The sequence below is a fragment of the Eumetopias jubatus genome, unplaced genomic scaffold (assembly GCF_037043125.1).
Source record: "Eumetopias jubatus isolate StellerSeaLion01/CBP00866 unplaced genomic scaffold, mEumJub1_p1.0 scaffold_16, whole genome shotgun sequence".
Lineage (NCBI taxonomy): Eukaryota > Metazoa > Chordata > Mammalia > Carnivora > Otariidae > Eumetopias > Eumetopias jubatus.
Window position 1 is genome coordinate 37,797,421 of NW_028274822.1, and position 21,717 is coordinate 37,819,137.

The window sequence follows — 21,717 nt, forward strand, 5'->3', positions numbered from 1 at the left end:
ATGCAGACAATATCCTTTAGGAGATGAATTAAATCTTTCATGGTCACCCTCAGGTCAAATCTCTCATTCAGTGTACTGAAATTACCCTAACAGAATTTCCAAAAATTACCTTTGGAAGGGGAAATTTTCTTCTCTAATAATGCTGGGCCTTTGTACATGCTATTTATCTGGCCGGAATTACTGATCCATTGGAACACACACCGAGCACATGCAGTGTCCATCCCCTTCCTGCGTACCTCGCCTAAGACTCAGGGATATGGCCCCACAGAGTTCACCTCGCAGACCCCCTCACATGCTGCTCACAAGGCAGCTGAGCCTCATTCACTAGCTTTCACTCTTATTTCTGATGATATGATGGTTGGGTTATTTATTTAAAAAAAAAAAAAAATGAAGGCAACCAGCAGCTTAAGTACAGGAAAAAGAAAACTTCCCTTATTCTAGAAATCCTTCCTTGTTTTAAAATAAACCAACCCCCTCCTGAGGCTTGGCCACAGAGTCCGTCAGAAGCCTGTGTTGGTGCCTGCAGACAGATCTGTGGCACTTGAGGTGTCTGAGCCTGTGAGCTCTCCCTGGACGAGGCAAGAAGGGTCTCTGGAAGCATTCGACCCATGGAAAATAGGTTTGCTGCCTCTCGAGAGTGCTTTGGTCTGTACAACATACAAAGGGCTGAGGCTTCTGTAGAAATATCCAGCCCAGGTTGGCCTCTGGTGGTATTCCAGATGCACGAGGTAATGGATGCGCAGCTATAAACATCCCTAGTAAAAACCGTCAGGGGCTGAAGTGTATGAGGATAGATCAACTGGCAAAGGAAAGGCCACTTTCACAGGCCCACTCACGAAGACCGATGCCACGCTGTACCCTCAGGTATCACTGCAGAAGCCAGAGTGCCAGAGAGGACACTGGGGATGGACCTTGGAGTAAGTCAAGAGGAAGAGACAAGAAGGGCAAGTTCCCTTCTCTCAATAATCCCCCCTCCCTCTCAGCATCCGCACACCATGGGTCCTCACAGCCCTGCTGCCCAAGCCAACCAATGCCCACTCTCCAGCCCCCGGGGGCCCCTGGGCACAGCAGTGACTCCCCCCACTGCCTGCTTGCTAACCCATTCTCCACATACAGCCCTCATGATTTTAGTCATGTTGCCTTCTCCCATTTTTTAAGATAGAGCAGGGGTGGGGGGAGAGGGAGAGAGAATCTTAAGCAGGCTCCACGCCCAGAAGGAAGCCCAATGCAGGGCTCTATCTAACAAACCTGAGATCATGACCTGAGCTGAAACTGAGACTCGGACGCTTAACTGACCAAGCCACCCAGGCGCCCCTCCCCTCTGTCTTTTGATCCATTTCTATCACTGGAATTGCCTAGCACAGTGGTACTTTTATAGTATGTCATGGGAGACCGCCTGAATAGAGGCAGGAGGCCAAGTAAATGAGAATTCTTCAAGTTCATGGCGCTCATCGCTTCCTCTATTATGACTGTAATTCACTCTCCAGCCTAGGCATTTCCACCCAGCCCTTCCTCGTCCCAGAGTCCTCCGTCCCAGCACAGTGATGCCTCTGTGGCTACCCACCAGTGTCAGCCAGGACAGAAAACGGAGGGAGCGAGAACACAGAAACACGGATCTGGATCTGGAGTGAGTGCTCAGTGAACAGCTGAATGAACACTCACAATTTAGGGTGTGTGACCTTCCCTCTGAGGGACCAGGTCGCGGGGAGGGCGGCAAACAGACACACCCCTCCTTGATGTACACGGGGGCAGGCGGAGGAGCGAAGCCCTTCTGAAGTAATAAAGGAGTTATAAGACCACTGGGAAGCCCCTCTTGTTCTTCTCCCTCTCCCCTCTGGAGTGACACTTTTGGATGGTAGGACGTGGGGCTGGGTTCCCTGGGGAATGGGAGGCTCTTTGCGTAACTAGACGGCTAATGGGAGCACGGAGCCAGGCCCAAGGAGAGGAAGGGGGTCCAGCTGGCTAAGGCGAATGGCAGAGGGCAGGAAGGATCTTGAGGTTTCTGTGTGGTTACACTTTGGGTTGGAAGGCTGGAAACCTAGCTAGGTGTGGTAGAAGACGACCACGGGGAGGAGAGAGATCGTGACAGAACAAGAGATAATAAAGATATTGAAAGAACTTGGGTTCCTAAGGAGAAAGGGTTATAAGTCTAAGGTGTCACAGACCCACGCCTGATTCTAAGTCTACTCGGATTTGCTCAGAGCCTTGGGCATGTGGCCCACAGCTCATTATGGCTGTCCCACCGACCTTTTGAAAAGAACCTGTTACTGGAAATTCCATATGGGCTCAAAATGAGAATCGGCAGGTAGGTGGAACATTCCACAGTTTCTAAATCAAAGTCCTACCCACTGGATGACTTCAGGTTTCACCGTTTTCGTTAAAGTGATCAGAATTGTAAAGAAACACCCTAGCTAAGCAACTGCCTGCTTTTAAACTTGACTCCTGATTGCAAATATACAATTATCTCAAAAACTGTTTCCAGACTCTTGCTGGCTCATCAGGGATCAGATTAATCACCGGGAACGGCCCGGCCCCTTGGCTGGGAAGAGCCTAAGAACGGTGAATAAAAGCTCCTCTCCCAGTGGTGGGAGCAGCTGGGATAAAGGGCTCTTCTCAACTCAGGGTCAGGGGAGGTGGCTTCTGCAGTGGGCCTTATGCTACCAATCATTTTACTACCTTTAAACTACACATAATCTGAGGCAAAAATACCTATTGTTAGGTAGACAGCATACTTAAAGTTTTATATTGAAAATTTCAATGACAGGAGAGCTATATTTAGACAAAAAAGAACATTTTTCAACTTAAAACACAACTGTGGCCTTTCTGACGCCCCAGTTTTGGGTTCGGTGCTCCTGTGACATCAAACTTCTGTGGTGGGAAGTGTTAGGTATTCACTTTGCTGGCATAATCCGTCTACCCCGGATAACTGCTCTGAGTCCTACGAGGGAAGGGAAGGTCTAAGGTCTCTCTCTCTTACTACCATTATGTTTTTAGCACCAAGCATAGGGTCTGTCCCATCAAATAGGCTTGACAAATACCTGCTGACGTAAAGGAAGGAGGAAGAGAGACTAACCCTAACTCCAGTGTTGAATGGTATCTAGACTGGCCAGAAGTGGGCAGAGGCCGTGGTCTAGCCTGGAGCTTATGATCGGCCCTGCGGTGTGGGGAGTGAGACGTTGGCCTACGAACCTGCATTTACCTGGGGCTGAGTCCTCTGTCCTTCTGTCTTAATGTATAGCTGTGATTTCTAACATCTTTTTTTTTTTTTTTAAAGATTTTATTTATTTGACAGTGAGAGAGGGAACACAAGCACGGGGAGTGGGAGTGGGAGAGGGAGAAGCAGGCTTCCCGCGGTGCAGGGAGCCTGACGTGGGGCTCGATCCCAGGACACTGGGATCATGGCCTGAGCCGAAGGCAGACGCTTAACGACTGAGCCCCCCAGGCACCCCCTGACTAATATCTTTTATTCCTAGTGGGCCACTGATTTTATCTGCCTGAACAATTTCTTTAATCCCTACTTGCTTGAAACCACTGCCCCCCCCCCGTCCTTACCTCAGGCTTACAGGCGTTTGCTCCCTCCCCCCACCTCCCCTCAGAGACTGGGCCAGGGCTGATGAGTTACCTGTTCATTAAGCTGTATGACCTGTGTTTCTAAATCTTTATCAGATCTGGATGCTGAGCTGCTGGATGAAGCCCTTTTGGCTGATGAGGGACGAGAAGGTGTGGATCCCGGCTTAGACGCTGGACTTGATTTAGCCGCACCTGAAAGTAACCAGAATAGATTATAAATCCTGGCAACATTAAGGATGCTTTTTAGATCTATTGCAAATATATGATATAAAAGGAATTTACTAAAAAGTATACAGAAGGTACCTCTAATGACCCCCTCCGATCACAGAAGTAGCATACATACACTTAGAAAAAGTGCACACAGGGTGCCTGGGCGGCTCAGTCGTTAAGCGTCTGCCTTCGGCTCAGGTCATGATCCCGGGGTCCTGGGATCGAGCCCAGCGTCGGGCTCCCTGCTCCGCGGGGAGCCTGCTTCTCCCTCTGCCTCTCCCTGCCCTGCCCATCTCTCTCTCTCAAATAAAATCTTAAAAAAAAAAAAAGTGCACGCAGTACAATGACAGGGTCCACTTGGACAACTTATTTAATCCTTCTGAGCACTTTTTTCTCTCAGTGTGGATTAAGTTGTCCTTTCTCCCTCTGGAGAGATAAGAACAACACATCCTAAGAGATTTTAAGATTTTTTTTTTTTTTAAGAGGAAAGATTCTTAGATAACCTCGAAACATCACCATAATTGAGTTTCTAATTAACAAGAAAAAAGAGATTACAAATGAATACTTCAGAAAAAAACATCAGTACAAGGGCATATTTTTTTCCTCTTGTTTCCTAGGTTTAGCCACTGACAGCGCCTGGGAGCAGTGACCTCTCCAGAGCAGCGCGTAGTCCTATTACCCACATCCTGGTTTTGAATTTTCCTTGGCACTGAGAGCGCTTCTTGAGAGGTGACGGATTCCAAGGGAGGGGCAGGGAAGGTATAGGGTGGGACGCCTTGCATCAAGAAGCCAGGATGCACTCACGGTCTAATGTGAACAGCATGGACCAGTGTGAAGGTGCCTCTGACTTAGCCACACATGGGGCAGTTTTATGTATCAAAAGAATAATGGCTCTAAGGGACTGTAATGCACTGAATAAATAAAAATCTAGTTGATAATGATGAAGGGAGGGAGGGAGGATATGAAGATTTTTACAGAACACGGACTGCTAGCAAATGCAGAAGAAATGTTAGTACTGGAAAAATCACAATTTTGCAACAAAGGTAACTGATCCAGGAAAGGCTCACCGACTCTAAAACATTATGTGAGAAGTTTTGGGGGAACAAGCCATTTATCCATGTCAAGATACTGGCCTAAAATTTACTTACTGTAATGGAAAAAAAGATATGCCTTTACAATGGGGAGGTCTAGGATCAGCACCTTCCGATAATCAAGTGATTCACCAGCACCACTAATAATGATAGAAACCGGGGGGAAGGTCACTGATGTCAGGTCAGATCTCGCCCACCGGAAGCTCAGCTGCTAACAGGCACTCACCATCTAGAACATGACACAGACACGGGAAGTGGCCTCTGCAGCCCAAGCTACGCAATGACAGTTACACACTTCGTGGATTAAGAAATGCAGGGTCATTACTGGGGGGCCACTAGTCTCCACCACGTGGCACCTCAGCCCGGTGGAGGTGCTCTGCCCAGTCCCCCACCATGCTCCCGCACCCTCTGCTCCTCCAGAAGGCCCTTGGAGCACAAGGAACCAGTGTCCCTCACTTTGGTGTAACTCCAGTACTTAGCACCACGCCTGGCTTGAGCGTACATTTAGTGAAGGTACAAACATTGAAATAAACACATGAACAAGTAAATACAACTTGGTTCTGTGGTTTCCAGTTTCACAGTTTATCAGTACCAATGGCTCAGAAAGAGGCAGGGGCTAATGAAGCCAAGAGTGCTGACGGTAGTTACAAGTTTCAACCGATCTCCTAATTATAAAGTAGCAAACAGGAAGAGTTCAGGTGCCTAGAGTCCTTGGTTATAAATGCAAAATCATACACCCCCCCAAGAAGCACTGGCAATATCATACCCTTTAAAATCTGTTACAAGGGAAAAAGAATTTTCTTCTAAAAATTTCCAGGAAAAGGCCTACTATATTTTAAAATGGAAATCAAATTGGGAACTGACTTAAAATAGTTCGAGTATCTGAAGGTAAATCTTCAGTGAGCTGGAAACCTCGCCTATGCAGAAGACCTTCCCAAGGATTCTAGACAGCTGATGCTTTGCCTCACTCGTGATTCCCATATGGTTGCAAGGATCCTTTATCTCCGCAGAAGCCCACAGAAAACACTCCTGGAGCATCACTTCTCTGTCCCACTGGCCAGGCTCTCTAAAGGCCATGCCAACAGGGTAGAGAAAACAACATGGGTAAGAGCAGAGGAGGCAGGGGGAGGACATGCTGACTTGGCAAGGACCAGCCAGCCTTGCTGCGGAAAAAGCTTCTGGAAAATCAAGTTACTTCAGGCCTTTTTATAAGCAGTGTATCATATTTTAATACCAATAAAGTCTAACAGAAAGCAGCTTCAAGACGATGTTCAACACCTCTTATTTACTAAATACATGCTTATCCAGGACCTACCATGAACCGTGTCATACAGGAGATCCCTGCTCTTTGGGAGCTCATGGGGTCTCATGGAGTGACAGGGGTGTCAGAACGCCCAGGCCCGGCCACACTCAACTTTCTCAGGGACGAGGCAGTGTTCCTGAGTACATGACCACAGGGCAGGATTCGGGCTGGAACCCCTCTGCTGGAAGCACTCCTCTTCCCCCACTTTGAGTGACTAAGCCCCATCCTGCAGGTCTCAGCTTGGACGCTGCCGCTCTGCAATGATATGGCCCTCTCGTTATGCCTCTTCTCCCATGAGACTTAGACGAGGCAAGGTAGGGGTTGTATCTGTTTTGTTTACCATTTGATGTTCCCAAGGCCAATCTCCATGACTGACTGAGAGGCGACACTCAATACAAGTTTTTATAATACATTAAAACAACTCCTAGGAGAGGTAGCCATCCAAGGTAAACCTACCAGACAAAGCTCAAGGAGCTGATGCCAATGTCAAGGTTGCTGACAACAAGCACCGGCCACACATGAGGGAAACCAAACAAAAACATCACTGGCCTCCCCCAAGGCGAGCTCTTACTTGGTTTCAAGATTACCTTCAGTTATTGCTGGGGATCAGGACAAAGTAGGGACATTCAGTCAGTAAGCGTTTAGCTCTGAGCAGGGAGGTGCGAGCTAGTTTGTGCCGGGCCAAGTGTCCGCCACATTCGCCGTCTCTCCCGAAGGAAACAGCCCTGCCGGAGGGGCTCCCCCGACAGTGCCTGACCCACGCTGCCAGAGGGGCTCCCCCGACAGTACCTGACCCACGCTGCCAGAGGGGCTCCCCCGGACAGTGCCTGACCCACGCTGCCAGAGGGGCTCCCCCGGACAGTGCCTGACCCACATTGCTGGAGGGGCTCCCCCGACAGTGCCTGACCCACGCTGCCAGAGGGGCTCCCCCGACAGTACCTGACCCACGCTGCCAGAGGGGCTCCCCCGACAGTACCTGACCCACACTGCCAGAGGGGCTCCCCCGACAGTGCCTGACCCACGCTGCCAGAGGGGCTCCCCCGACAGTACCTGACCCACGTTGCTGGAGGGGCTCCCCCCGGACAGTGTCTGACCCATGCTGGGTCCTTCTCCCCAAGCACGTCAGCAGCCACGATGGGGCTGGTGCAGGAGCTGACACATGTTCATCACTCATTCCTGGACCCTGCCTTACCCAGTCTCACGTAAATTTTAAAAGAAAAACATGGAAGGAACAGGAGCTGATTGCTTGTAAAACAAAGCTATTAAGGATTATATTTCTAGGACATCATCAAAGGCAGCTTGAAGAAAACCTGAAATGTTGGATATAAAGTCAAAGAGGAAGGGTCACGGGCAAGCCAATGCCTCCCTCAAGACCACGTTACCAGGGCAGAGAACTATAAGCAGGGAAAGCTGGTGGGCAGAGGAACGGGGGTGGGGTGCCAGGAGACACCGCAATGCTCCCCGGGGGACAGGCCTCCTGGGGGGACAGGCCGGGGCGGCTGCGGTGACAGATGCTGTCCCAGGTGCAGCTTCTTCCCGAGGAACCACATCGGTTGCTCTAGCCAGAGCCCACCTTCAACTTGGATCAGGGTCTTGGCCTTAAAAGGCCACGTGTGTTTCATGGATCCTGTCCAGGTCGTTTGGGGCACAGAGTCCCCGTCTTTCACCTGGTACACGCGCAGGCCGCTGGTGGATCTCTCGGAGAGAACGATGAAAACAACGAAAATCAGACTTGGCATCCTCTGCTGTACTACAGGGCAGGGGCAGGGAGGGTGGAGAAGTGGGTGTGGGGTCCACACTCCAGCACGCGTACTTGCTACATACGGGATGGAAGAATCATTTCCACCCCGCCCTGCATGGTCACTCACAGGCTGGAAAAAGGCATGGAAAATGAATTTGAACAATTTAATTACAGATGAAGTAATTAGTATTTGAAATTTAAAGTCAGGGGTTTTGAAGTACTCATTTAGTTGTTTGGAAAGAAAGTGATCACAGAGGGAATGAAATGTCTGCTGACAGAGGGCGTGAGCAGCAGGGCCAGCCACCTGGGCATTCACAGACCATCGAAGGCATGACAAAATTAAAGAACAGGAAAGACGCACGGAAGATCTTAGTGTCCTCAAAGTTTCAAGTTTAAAAAAAACCCCACACAATTAAAGGGTTAAAGTAAAAGCTCATTTTTCAAAAGAATGTCAAGTGAGCTCTTCAAATCCTCACAAGCTGCCATTTGATATGGAAGTAATTTACCCCTCACGGCTATCACAGTGAGAAATACCAAACAGTGAAACTTACAAAAATGAAAATGACATCCTTCCTTCATTCATTCTGTTTAAGGATTTCATGGTTTACTTTTTAGAAGAGTAAACAGTATCCTAAAGTAGATCCCACTTATTAGACCGCTAAGAACGATGTTTTTGTTTATTCACTTTAAAAGTCTCGCTGCCTCTTTTCAAACAACTGTACTCTGAAGGGTACCCAGCTTCTGGGGTGCTGGACCTTCTTCCGTTTACCTAGGCCACTAGAATAAGGATGTGCTGAGAAAATTGTAATTATCAGTGTCAGCAAATTTAACATTGATATATCACTTTTATGTAAACTACCATTTATGTTCCACTTTTGTGAAATGACCCAATAATGTCCTTGGGTAGCATCTAATCCTGCCTTGAGAGATTAGGGTCCTCAGTAACTGCTTTCCTGCTGCCCGGAATGCACCCAAGTTCACGGGGACTTCGCTTCTGTGCCTTCCCATGCCTCCTTGCTCAACGATGCTTCCATGAAAAACATTTACGTAATGGCTTTTAAAGGGAGGGCAGCACTGCAGCTATAATGCAGAGACAGACTTTTTTTTTTCCTTGCAGCTATCAACCATTCCAAAAATTTTTTTGCAAGCTGCATTTGATGTCCTGAAAACATAATTAGTGGTAGTCCTGTTTTACAAGAATTGTTTTTCCCTCAAGCTTTTCTCTCTCTCCCTAATTTTCCCTTTCAAAATAAAAAGGAGTTTCAGAAGCCGAGGAAAATAGAAGTAAATTCTGTACAAGTCCCTGTAATTCTCTGACTTTACTCAGTGGATATGGACATGATTTACAATGCTAGTCTTTGAGCAGTTGTGTCTTAATTAATGCCTTTAGGATTTGGTGTATAAATATGATTCTAAGACATTTTAACCATAGTTGTAAAAAAAAAAAAAAGAGTGGCCTTATTCATTGCCTTAGTGAAGCCACAGTATCATTGTGTCTAATGTCAATAATTAGTAGCTTAATGTTTATGGAAAATGCTATATTTTGGGCATATGAGGCCCAATGAATTCATAATGCTAAAGCAAAGTACTTTACTTGGCTTTATCTCTCATGGCCGGAGCTCTGATGGAATTTAAAAATTCTTCTCACTTAATCTGCCGTATTCCTTCTGCCAAAGTCATAAACAGAGGAGCTAAAAATATGACATTAATACTGTTGACAAGAACCACAGAGACATTAAAAACATGTGCACACGCACGTGCATGTGCACGGGCACACAACACACACTCAGGAAGCAGCCAGCCTTCTGGTCATCCCCAGCTTCTTCTCTACTTTGAGAGCATATTCCACCCCCGTGTTCTTCTCGCTCAATTAAAAACCCCAGAGGTGGGGGCTGGGGAGTGGGTGAAATGGGTGAGGGTGGTCAAAAGGTAGAGACTTCCAGTTATAAAATAAGTCAGTCTGGGGACATCATGTACCGCAAGGTGGTTATATGTCACGACACTGTATGAGAGACGCTAAAAGTTCTTACCACAAGAAAAAGACTGTAATCATGTGTGGTGATGGATGTTAACTACACTTATTGCGGTGATCATTTTGCAGTCTATACAGATATTCAATCATGTTGTATACCTGAAACTGTTGTGTTGTATGTCAATTATAGCTCAAAAACAAAACCCCGGGCACTTGGGTGGCTCAGTTGGTTAAGCGTCTGCCTTCAGCTCAGGTCATGGTCCCGAGGTCCTGGGATCTAGTCCCACTTTGGGTTCCCTCCTCAGCGGGGAGTCTGCTTCTCCCTCTGCCCCCCCATTCCTTCTCTCAATCTCTCTCTTGCTCTCAAATAAAACCTTTAAAAAACAAAACCAAACCCCCACAGACCTGAAACTTGACAAAAGATACATTGTACCTACATTGATCAGTTATTTGTGGATGATCCGACCTCACTTCCTTATCCTCTTTACCTTGGTGAATAGGTTTTAATTTTTAACTGAGATAATGAACTTGGTTAAAATAAAAGTTATTGCTGGGGATAGAGTACAGGGTTGGACTGATGAGAAGAGTGAACTCCCACAGGAAGAGGGTGTCCTCAGTGACAAAATGGACACCAGAGTGGTCACACTGCGATGACCAACCACGCCACCACAATTACGATTACTGCAAATGCGAGAGCTGACCTTTTCCTTCAAAAATGGCTCCGTACCTTCCCTTTGTAGGTTCTGTCATCTGTTCTGAGGGCCAAAAAAGAAAAGCACCTCAGTGGCTAGAGTTCAGTCCAAATGGAACATCGGCAGGGGTTCAGGGATGCTCCGACTCATGAGATTACTAAGAGGCTGGTTCTTTTATTCAGAAATCACTAGTCATGGCCCTTCAGGCTTGTCACCAGTGCAGCCAGGGGCCAAGGTGGGTTCTTCCTTTTTGCTACTTCAGTGTCAGCTTGTAAAAGTGGGCAGCTCCTTTTCTGAGCACCTTGGAGCCTAGCACGAAGCACATCAACCATGTGGGAATGAAGATCTGGTCTTGAAATGGTCATCCCTCATCTTGCCCTTAGGGAGGCAGTGGTTAAGCCGGGGGGGTGGGGGGCGCCCTACAGCCATGAGTCCTGGCTTTGCTGCTGGCTGAGTGGTGTGCTTGGGCCGCCGCCGGGCCTTATGATGAAGACCGACTAGCAGTGCCTGTTTCCCAGAGTTAGGAACAATACATGAGTTCATACATGGAAAATTCTTACACAAGAGCCTGGCACATAGTAGGTGCTCATTAAATGTTAGCTCACGTTATTATTACTCAGCATATGAGAGGTGATTCAACTAATGAGGTACACAGGTTTCCCATTTCTAGGTAGTAGCAAAATTAAAACTAACCTGCTGAAGTAGTAAGAAAATCCAACTCATTTTCAAGAAAATCTCTATAAAAAATTTTAATCCATAAACCACCAGTGGGCACCAAGGCATAGGTTCTCCCGCTCCATTTACTCTCTATCTTGAAAATCAGCAGGCTGTAGCCCAAGTCTCTGTGTTCCTTCTTAAATTACTTTGACTCATTCATTCACGCAGCTCATGTTTACTGAACCCCTACTGTGTACCTGGCAAGCTAAAGGCAGCTGGGATAAATCAATGAACGAAACAGAAGATGCCGGTCTTGGTAGAATTTAGATTCTAACAGGGGGAATTAGATAATGAATCACATAATAAAATAGCAAGTAAATGGTATGGAAAAGAGAAAGGTAGAGCAGGGCAGGGAGGGGTGAGCAGTGCTGGGCGGGGGCTGGGGTGGGTGAGCAGCTGTTTGCAGGACCAATTCCAGGGAACCCGAGTGTCCACCACTCATCTCTCTCCAGTCTCAACTCCTCACTCAGACCCTCAAGCCTTCCATGGGTCTCACTAGACCCAGGCCCCCTCAGAAGGACCGTTAAGTGTTCGCTGTTGGTGGGCGTCCTGCAGCAGCCCAGCAGAGACTGAGGCATGTGTGGGGGGGGTTAGCCTGGTTTCAAAGTCCCAGTCCTCAAAGAAGCCTCCATCTCTTGTGACACCTCCACAGTCGCAACTTCCGGGATTCCTGAAAGCGACGTGCCGGTTGCAGGAGTAACCCTTACTTCAGGGCCTCGTGCAGAAAGTGAGATTTGAACAGAGACCTGAGAGAGGGGAAGCCAGGAGCAGAGCATTCCAGGCAAAGGCCCTGCCTCATCTGCTCAGGAGCCAGGTGGGATGCTGCGATGCTGGAGCACAGCAAGCCTGGGGGCGGGGGGTGGGGGGGGGCAGATCACTAGGGACTGAGAGGCTGGGCTTATTAGGACGTGGGCTTTCCTTCCGAGGGAAGAGGGAAGCCGCTGCAGGCTCCTGAGCGGAGAGGTGCCATGGTCCCCGGCAGTGTGGAGGGCAGATGCAGAGCGGCCTCATTCTCCTGGGTGGGAGGAGCAAGCGCTCAAGATGAGTTTTCTTTCTGGTACATCATTCACGGTGCTCCAGTGGCGACGACCCTATTGTGTACCCTCTTAAACAGGCACCAAACGCCTGGCCATCGTATACAACTTACACTTTGCCATATTAACAGTAACAAAAAGACATTCTGTGATCAATAGCATCTGCTATGGATTCCAGGGGGAGGGCTGAAGAAAAGGAGGCAGTGACAGGAGCTACGAGTCAGCCCGTGTCCCTCCCAGTTCACTGCTCGAGGGTCATTACACAGTCTGATAACTGACACTGCCCCGAGAGGGCATGCCAGCGAGCTACACCGAAAGTCAGGAGCCTGGGAAGGGTGCGGATGGCCCTGCACCGAGCGCTCCGGGGTCTGGGGGGCTCCCCTTCTCCAGCCAGCGGTCACAGCCTGCCCCTGTGATGGGCAAGAGGGCCCAAGCGCATCCAGCCAGTGCGAGCATTCACAAAACCGAGTTACTTCTGCCCTGGTTACTGTCCCTGCTAGAGATGATGTGCTTATTTTTAGCCATCATGTGATTCTCCAGTATTTTCCAGGCTCTGCTTGAGTCACTATGGTTTCAGAGAATTTTTCATAGTGGGAAAAAATGCACGAAAGAACTCCTCTTCAAATGGCTCAATTATTAAAAAATCTAACCTCCGAATAGTTATTTGAATTTGGTATATTTCTTGTGATAAACTGACTTTTCACACCTCTCATATCTTGGTAACAATGAAGTGTGCTTTGAAACACATGAGGTGCTAACCAGTCACTTAGTTCAAATTGTCCCCAGATCAGTTTTCTCTCTAGAAATGGCGAGAATCCCTCACTCCCATGAAAACAATCACATCAGAATCCCAACAATTTAGGGGAACCCCCCCCAGCCTCTTTACTGCAGCAATAAGAAAAGCTGGTGGCTGAAGCAGCCCAACAAACGTAGCCAGACCACTAAGAATGAAAACACAAAGGCATCACCGTGACCTCACGGTGTCCCTGCGCTCCTGGCATACAGCAGTCCTTTAAGCAAAAGGCTTACAAATTAAGATGGCTATCTGGGGGGAGCACCAGGACTTCATAATGTACAGACACAGTCCTACTGACTCCACTGTCAAGACCAGTGCTTTAGGTGGTTTTTCTGATGGTGGCCAGTCAGCTGTGCTCTTAACACTATCTTACCCAGACTCCCTTGCAGAGAGAGAGACATGGTCTGAGGCCACAGAGCAGCTGGAGCTCAGGGAGGTGAGAACCAGGGCTGAGCCCCACAGGAGTCCTCTCCTCTTCTATAACTGGCTCCTGTTCCGGGCTCTCTGCTTCCACCAAGCAACCATTAAGCCAGAAACGTGGGCATCACTTATCCTTGGCTTCCCTTCTCCTTTACTTCTCATATCCAATTGTCAAGTTTTATTGACTCCATCTCCTTAAAAAGTCTCCATAAGCCACATGGCCCATGACCTTTGTTTAGGCCAACCTCCTCCCCTAAATGATCTGTTGTAACAGCTTCTTAGCTGTTCTTCTGGACTGTAACACTACACCCTCCATGAATTCTCTGTACTAAAGAGCAAACTTGTACTTAAAACTTTTTAAACGACTCCCAACGGCCCCCTTTAAAGTGTAAACCTCTGTGACCAACAGAACCTAAGGTGACCCTCTCCCCTCAGTGAGCTTCACCTCATGGTATTCCCACCTTCGTACAGTCCCTTCCCCTAGACTATGGGTGGGACCTGCGTCTTGCTTCTGAGAGAATACGGCAAGGGTGATGGGAGGTCACTCTCATGACGACAGTACTCTACAGAACTCTGTTTGGCTAGTGTACATGCTAGAGAGAATCCCCCTACTGGCCTTGAAGAAGCAAGCTTCCATGCAGTAAGCACACATGTTGGAAAAGCCCATGTGGCGAGGGACTGCAAGTGGCCTTTGGGAATTGAGAGCTGCTGCTGGCAAGAAACCGAAGCCTCAGTTCTGCAGCCTCAAAGAAACGGTCACAGCCCAAGGGAGCTCTCCCCAGTTAAGCCTCTGATTAGACCAGAGCCCCGGCAAATACCTAGACTGCTGCCTGTGGAACCTTCAAGCAGAGAACACAGCTAAGCTGGGCCTGGACTTCAGAAGGCGGAAGACAATACGTGTGTGTTGTTTTAAGCTGCTAAGTTTGTAGTGGCTGTTTTGCAGCAACACGACATGGAGACCACCTCTCAACTCATACGAGGGCGCCCCGCTCACTTCTGCAGCCTTACAATCTCAACATTCACGCGGCACAATGTGCATTTCACTCAACATGGCATATTCTCTGTTGACATCAACATTCTACTCTTTCTGAAAGCTTGCAGTGCTCCTGTCCATACTCCTGACCTGGCTAACTTCTACTCATTCAGCAAGTCTTAGTCGAATCTCACTCTTCCTCAGGAAGCCTTTCTAGAACATGCAAGACCAGCTCAGGTGGTCTTCCCACACACCCTGATAGCATACACCTCACTTTACTGCTACTGTCTATTTATTGCCATGTTTTGTCACAAGGCTGTAACTTCCTTGAATCACGGTGTATCTGCAGAACCTCTTACAGTGCCTTAAATACATGTTGAGAGACTGAATGAATGAGAATTCAAGTAAAGCTTTCATAAAAAGAACAACATGTCCAGTAAATAGGAACTGCTCTTTAAGAATTTTTTTTCTGAGCTACTGTGTAGGGCACCATGCTATTTCCTAAGCTATAATACAAGGGGCTCCTCATGCGATGGAGATGACTGGGAACATCAAAAATAGCCATATAGCAGCTTAAGGACTGCATCTTCCTGGATCCAAATGGACATGCAGTGATTCAATTTAAATCAATTCAACAAATTCTAAATGAGAACCTTCTATGTGTCAGGCAAATGGAGAAAAAAATGATTGAACAAGACAGAACTGGCTGATAGTTCACCCAATTCAAAGGGAGTCTAGAAAATTCTTCAAAGTCAAAACTATTTTCTATTCCTGCCCAACACACCAAGTGACAAAGGAAAGAAAAATAGGTGCATGGGTGACCGGTGATATTCTGTTTATGGAAACTGAGAATAAATGCTAAGTCACTGCCTTTTGAGGCCACACAAGTTTTATTGTGAGGTTAAGAAGCCAAACACCAAGTTATTATTCCTTTGGAGAGAAAAGGGATGATCAGAGTAACCTGTGGAATTTAGTGCAAAACCAATTAATATTTCAACATACCCAGGAAGCAGTAAAAATGACCTGATGCTGGTTATGAAAGGACTCAGTGCTATTTATGGAAGGACTAGGAAGGTTTGCTTCCCAGCTGCAGGTGGGACAACAAAGGAGGCCATGGGTTCTCTGCAGAGTCCCGTGGGAGGGAGCAGAGCATGGCCTACCAAAACAGATGCCAGTTTTGTCTGAGGGGCGTATTATATTCTTCCCTCTGAAATTACCCAGACCATCTACTCAGAGAAGGATTTGAATCAAAGGATTAAGAAATCCGAGATTAGTAATCCCACTCATCTGGGGCTCAGTATGCCAGGCTTCATACATATTTCTGCTCTGAAGTCAATGTTTCCTGCATTGATGGGTTTATAGAAGGTAGGGTAATGCTCACCAAGAACCTGTTGCAAGGATGCATGAGACTGTTTTTAAACTTGAAAAATTACTGCTATTTTAAAAAACGAATGCCATTCAAACTGAACAGCATGTGCTCTGGTTCAAGCCTACTGGGTACTGCAGAGTCTTTTAGGTCCTCCAGAGGCTATGCAATTTGAATGTGGTTTGTGAAAATTTACCGTGGTTCAGAATAGTGTGAGGAGGAGATAAGAACATAAAACAAGACCACATCCATGATATTTCAGAGGCATTATAATGGTTTAAGAGTGCAGGCTCTGGAATCACAGGGTCAAACTTTAAACTTCGGGTACTCCTTTTCTAGAGTGTGACCCTAGCAAGTTACTGAACCTCTCTGTGCCGCAGCTTCCCCACCTCAAAAACAGGGGTGACGGTTGTAGGTTTTGATCTCTAAGCTTTCAAAAATTCTAGTTTTATGGAAAATTAGGTCCTATTTTGATTTCAAAAAGCCAAACTAGGGCACCTGGGTGGCTCAGATGGTTAAGCATCTGCCTTCGGCTCAGGTCATGATCCCAGGCTCCTGGGATCGAGTCCCACATCGGGCTCCCTGCTCCTTGGGAGCCTGCTTCTCCCTCTGCTTCTCTGTCTCTCTCTCCCTCTCTCTCTCTGTCTCTCATGAATAAATAAATAAAATCTTAAAAAAAAAAAAGCCAAATTAAAAGTTGTACACTGAATTAGTAAATCACCTGTCAAAGAGGCTGTCTCAGTAAGCAAACACATTGAGATGCAATAAAAAATGCATGACTGTTCCTAGGAAGAAGGTTCTTGGCCTCGTCCTCAGATACCACCAGAAGATTCCTATCGGAAGCTCCTGAATTCTTCATGTCTCTGTTCCTGTCTGTGCTCTCAATATTTCAAACTCACAGAAAGTCAGTATCCTGGCAAGGCAGAGCCCTGCGCATATTGTATGCTGTGGTTCTATCCGTACAGGTTGAGAAATGCAGTTTCAATTGTTCTTCGAGGAGAAAACTATCCTGATGCCCAGTGGTGCATCTTATACATCTTACATAAGATAGATGTGTAGCTGGAGGAACAAAACCACCAATACCTTCTTACCATGAATAGCCCTCACGTGGAATGCAGCTTAGCAATGGGATGGTTTCCTACTAGCAGGAGACCAAGGGGGTGCAACACTGACACCGGGCACTTTCTTTCTTTCTTTTTTTTTTTTTTTAAGATTTTATTTATTTATTTGAGAAAGAGAGATAGAGAGCATGAGAGGGAAGAGGGTCAGAGGGAGAAGCAGACTCCCTGCTGAGCAGGGAGCCCGTTGTGGGACTCGATCCCGGGACTCCAGGATCATGACCTGAGCCGAAGGCAGTCGCTTAACCAACTGAGCCACCTAGGCACCTGACACCGGGCACTTTCACATGGAGAGAAAGAGACCGTGTTCATGTAATAAGACATGCTAGCATCTACTGGAAAACAATTCTCACCATTTACGAGATTAGTAAAAAGGCACCTCTTCCTTGTTTTGAGTTGATATTACATGAGCTCTTAAAACGAACATTTGATCCTTGAAGAAGTGAGCAGGTACGTGGGTGGTACAGTATATGGTTAGATGATGGGGGACTGAGAGGGCAGTTAATAGCAGGAGCACGAACAAACAGACATGACTCATCTTGATGGGGAGACCATGAAGGGACAAGAAGGCTGCCTGGGCCTCCCCTACGGCTCTGAGACGTCAAATGCCATCATGGACTGGTCTGGTCTAAAGAGCAGACATGGGAAAATGCATTTCTTGGAATAAATAATGGCTTCGGGGTGAGAGCAACATTTGTGTTTAAAGGGCAGACTTTTCTCAAAAGGTAAGTAAAGACATAGGTTTTGTCAGTAATGAGGAAAAGGAAGTCCTGCATGAAGGCACAGGCCTTCTGGACCCTCTCAGTGAAATTTAACTTCTTGACTTGGACTCTAATTAAGTCCCTGTTAAACCAAAAACATCAACACTCTTTGGAGCAAAACACCAAAGGCTGCAATGTCCCCAACAAAACACCACAATGTCTATGATACAATCCAAAATTACTCAACCTGTGAAGAGCCAGGAAAATGTGACAGGTTCTCAAAATCAACAGATGCCAATCATGAGGTGGTCAGAATGGTGGAATTAGCAGACACGAACTTCAAAGCAGCTATCTCATAACCACGCTCAGTGAAATACGGTCATAGTGAAAGAAAGGTAGGCAATATCAATAGAGAAAGAAAGAAAGTGAATTACCACCGAAAACATGCAATAGTTGAAATTTGAAAAATGCTCAACTGAAGAGAGATGACAGAGGAAAAAGAGTTTAAGGCTGAAGATGTATTAATAGAAACCATCTAATCGAAAGAAGACAAAGAATGCTGGCAAGAAAGTGAACAGCACCTCAGGAAGCTGTGGGGGTAATTTCAAAAGCTCTAAAATATGGATAAACGGTGTCCCAGAAAGAGAGGACAGAGAGAATGGAGTTGAAAAATATTTGAAATAATGGCTGAAAACCTCCCAAATATGGTAAAACACATAAACTTAGAGATTTAAGTAGCTTAATGAACTCCAAAACAAGATAAATTCAAAGAGAATCATGGTTAGGCACATCCCAGTCACACTACTGAAATCCAGAAATAAAGAGACTCTGAATGCACCCAGAGAAAAACAACGTATTGCACACAGGGGAAGAATGATTAGAATGAGCAAGCACTTCTTATCTCTGGAGGCCACAGACACTGAAACCACATCTCTAAAGTGCATAAAGAAAGGATGATCAGCTGGAATTCTTTATCTACGGAAATTTTCAATAATGAAAGTGAAATAAAGACATTTACAGTGAAAGGAAACTAAAAGAATTTGTTGCCACTGGACCTTGTCTACAAGGAACGCTAAAGCAAGTTCTTCAGTCTGAAGAGAAATGAAATCAGTAGGGAACGTAGATCTTTAGGAATGACTGAAGAAGAGTGGAAATGGTATAAAGTTGGGGGGAAAAGCCCTCTATTTTTTAATTTTTTTATTGCTTAAAACAGTACTGCCTCATAGAAATGTAATGTTAATCATGTAATTAAAAAAATTAAGGACATTAATTTTTATGTGCAAAATACATACAATATATACAGATTATGGTTCCTATATGTAATCAATAAAATTATTAGAGGCTTTATATTCATTTTCTTCACACTAAGTTTTCCAAATCCAGCATGCATTTTATACATACAGCACATTTCAATGTAGAATAAGCACATCTGCTCAAAAGCCACTTACTGAACAATGCCGGCTTAAAGCCTAAGTTGTAGCACTGCCTTACGGGATTTATGATATATGTGGATGTAATACAGATGACAACTGTAACAAAGGACAGTGGGAGGAAGGGCTGCCAGGGTTCCACATTTTACATGAAGAGATAAAATATGCGTTTTAAGTACACTGTGAAAAGATAAATATATATATTGTAATTCTTAGAGCAACCACTAAAAAATTAATGCAAAGAGATATAGTTAGGAAGGCAATAAATTAAGATTGAACATACAGTATTTTTAAATTCCAGAATATGGATATAGCACCTAAAGCACAAGCAACAACAACAAATAAACAAGTGGGACTACATCAAACTAAAACGCTTCTGCTTTAGCAAAAGAAACCATCAACAAAGTGGAAAGACAACCCACAGAATGGGAAAAGTATTTGTAAACCATGTATCTGGCAAGAGATTAATATCCAAAATACATAAAGAACTCATACGACTCAGCAGCAAAAAAAAGCAAATAACTCATCTCGATTAAAAAAAATGGACAGAGGACCTGACCAGACATTTCTTCAAAGATATATGAAAGACCAACAGGTATATGAGACGATGCTGAACATCAGCATTCATTAGGGAGATGGAAGTTAAAACCGCAATGAGCTATCGCTTTATGCTGCTCAGAGCGGCTATCACCAAAAAGATAAGAAAGAACAAATGCTGCGGAGGATGTGGAGAAAGGGGCACCCTTGGAAGGGTGGCAGGGATGGAAATTGGTGCAGCTACTACAGAAGACCGTAAGGAGGATCCTCAAAAAATTAAAAACAGAACTACCATATGATCCATCAATTCTACTTCTGGTTATTTATCCAAAGGAAATGAAGACAGTAACTCAGAAAGATATCTGCACCCTCATGTTCATAGCAGCATTATTTACAGTAGCTGAGACATGGAAACAATCTAAATGTCCATCGATGGATAAATTGTTGGACAGACACACAGCGGAATATTTTTCAGCCATAAAAAAACAACAACGAAATCCTACCATTTGCAACAGCATGAGCGGACCTTGAAGGCATTATGCTAAGTGAAATAAATCAGACAGAGAGACAAAGATTGTATGATCTCACATGTGGACTCTCTAAAACAACCAACCAACCAAACTCAGAAAAAGAGCTTGCACTTGTGGTTACCAGAAGCAGAGAGCAGGGGGAGGTGAATTGCAAGAAGGTGGCCCAAAGGTACAAACTTCCAGTTATAAGTAAGTACTAGGGATGTGATGTACACCATGACTATAGCTAACGCTGATGTGTATCTATAGAAAAGTTGTCAAGAGAGTAGATTGTAAGAGTTCTCAGCACAAGGAGAGACTTTTATTTTCTTATTGTATCTATATGAGAAGATGGATGTTGGCTGAACCTACTGTGGTAATCATTTCACAATAAATGTAAATCAAACCACCATGCTGTATTCCTTAAAATCATACAGTGATATATGTCAATTATTTCACAATAAAACTGGAAAAAAAATAATAATCATAAGAAAATCCAGAAGACAACAGGAAAAGAGAAACAGGAGCGGCTGGGTGGCTCAGTCGGCTAAGCATCCAATTCTTGATCTCAGCTCAGGTCTTAATCTTGGGGTCGTGGGTTCAAGGCCTGTGTTGGGCTCCATGCTGGGTGTGGAGCCTACTTTAAAAAGGGGGGGGAAGAGAAACAGAAAAAACAGAGGGGGGCACCTGGGTGGCTCAGTTGATTAAGTGACTGCCTTAAGCTCAGGTCATGATCCTGGAGTCCTGGGATCGAGTCCCGTATCGGCCTCCCAGCTCAGCAGGGAGTCTGCTTCTCCCTCTGACCCTCTCTCCTCTCATGCTCTCAAATAAATAAATAAATAAATAAAAATCTTAAAAAAAAAAAAAGAAGAAAAAACAGAGGGGACAAGCAGAAAACAAATAATATGGCAGACCTAAATCCAGCCAAATCAATAATTACATTAAATTGTAATGGACTGGATATTGCAACGTCCAGAGATTATGAGAATGAATAAAAATGCAAGACCCAATTATATGCTAAACAAGAGGCACACTTCAAATATAAAGTCAAGGACACGTAGAAATTTAACTTACCATGCAAACAGTAAGCATAAGAAAGGTAGAGTGGCTGTTTAGTATCAGATAAAATAGACTTCAAGACTAAGAGTTTTAACAAAGATCAAGAGGGACACCTCATAAAATATAACGGTCAATTCACTGGAATGAGTTAATCATAAATATGTATGCACCTAATAACAGAGCCCTACATACAGGAGACAAAAATTGAGAGAACTGAAGGGAGAAAAGACAATTCCACAATCAATGTAACACCTTCTTCACAGCAATTGTTAGAATTAGACAAAAACAAAAATCAGAAAAACACAGAGGATCTGAGTAACATTATGTACTACCTTGATCTAACTGATAATTCTAAAACACTCTACAACCAACAACTGCAGAATACATATTCTTTTCAAGTGCATATGGTACTAAGAGATACCATATTTTGGGCCATAAAATCAAGATCAGAACAAGGACAAAATCACTATACAGTGCT

At 45.5% G+C, this 21,717-nt stretch overlaps 1 protein-coding gene across 3 annotated transcripts in view; it reads right to left on the reverse strand.

Annotated features, from left to right (window-relative positions):
* MAPRE2 (microtubule associated protein RP/EB family member 2) overlaps window positions 1-21,717 on the reverse strand; it is a 159,467-nt gene that overhangs the window by 8,376 nt on the left and 129,374 nt on the right. For all 3 annotated transcript variants that reach the window (XM_028098137.2, XM_028098136.2, XM_028098135.2), the window contains one exon: window positions 3,623-3,762. In XM_028098137.2, the coding sequence (XP_027953938.1) occupies window positions 3,623-3,762 (140 nt within the window). The remainder of the gene's footprint in view (window positions 1-3,622; window positions 3,763-21,717) is intronic.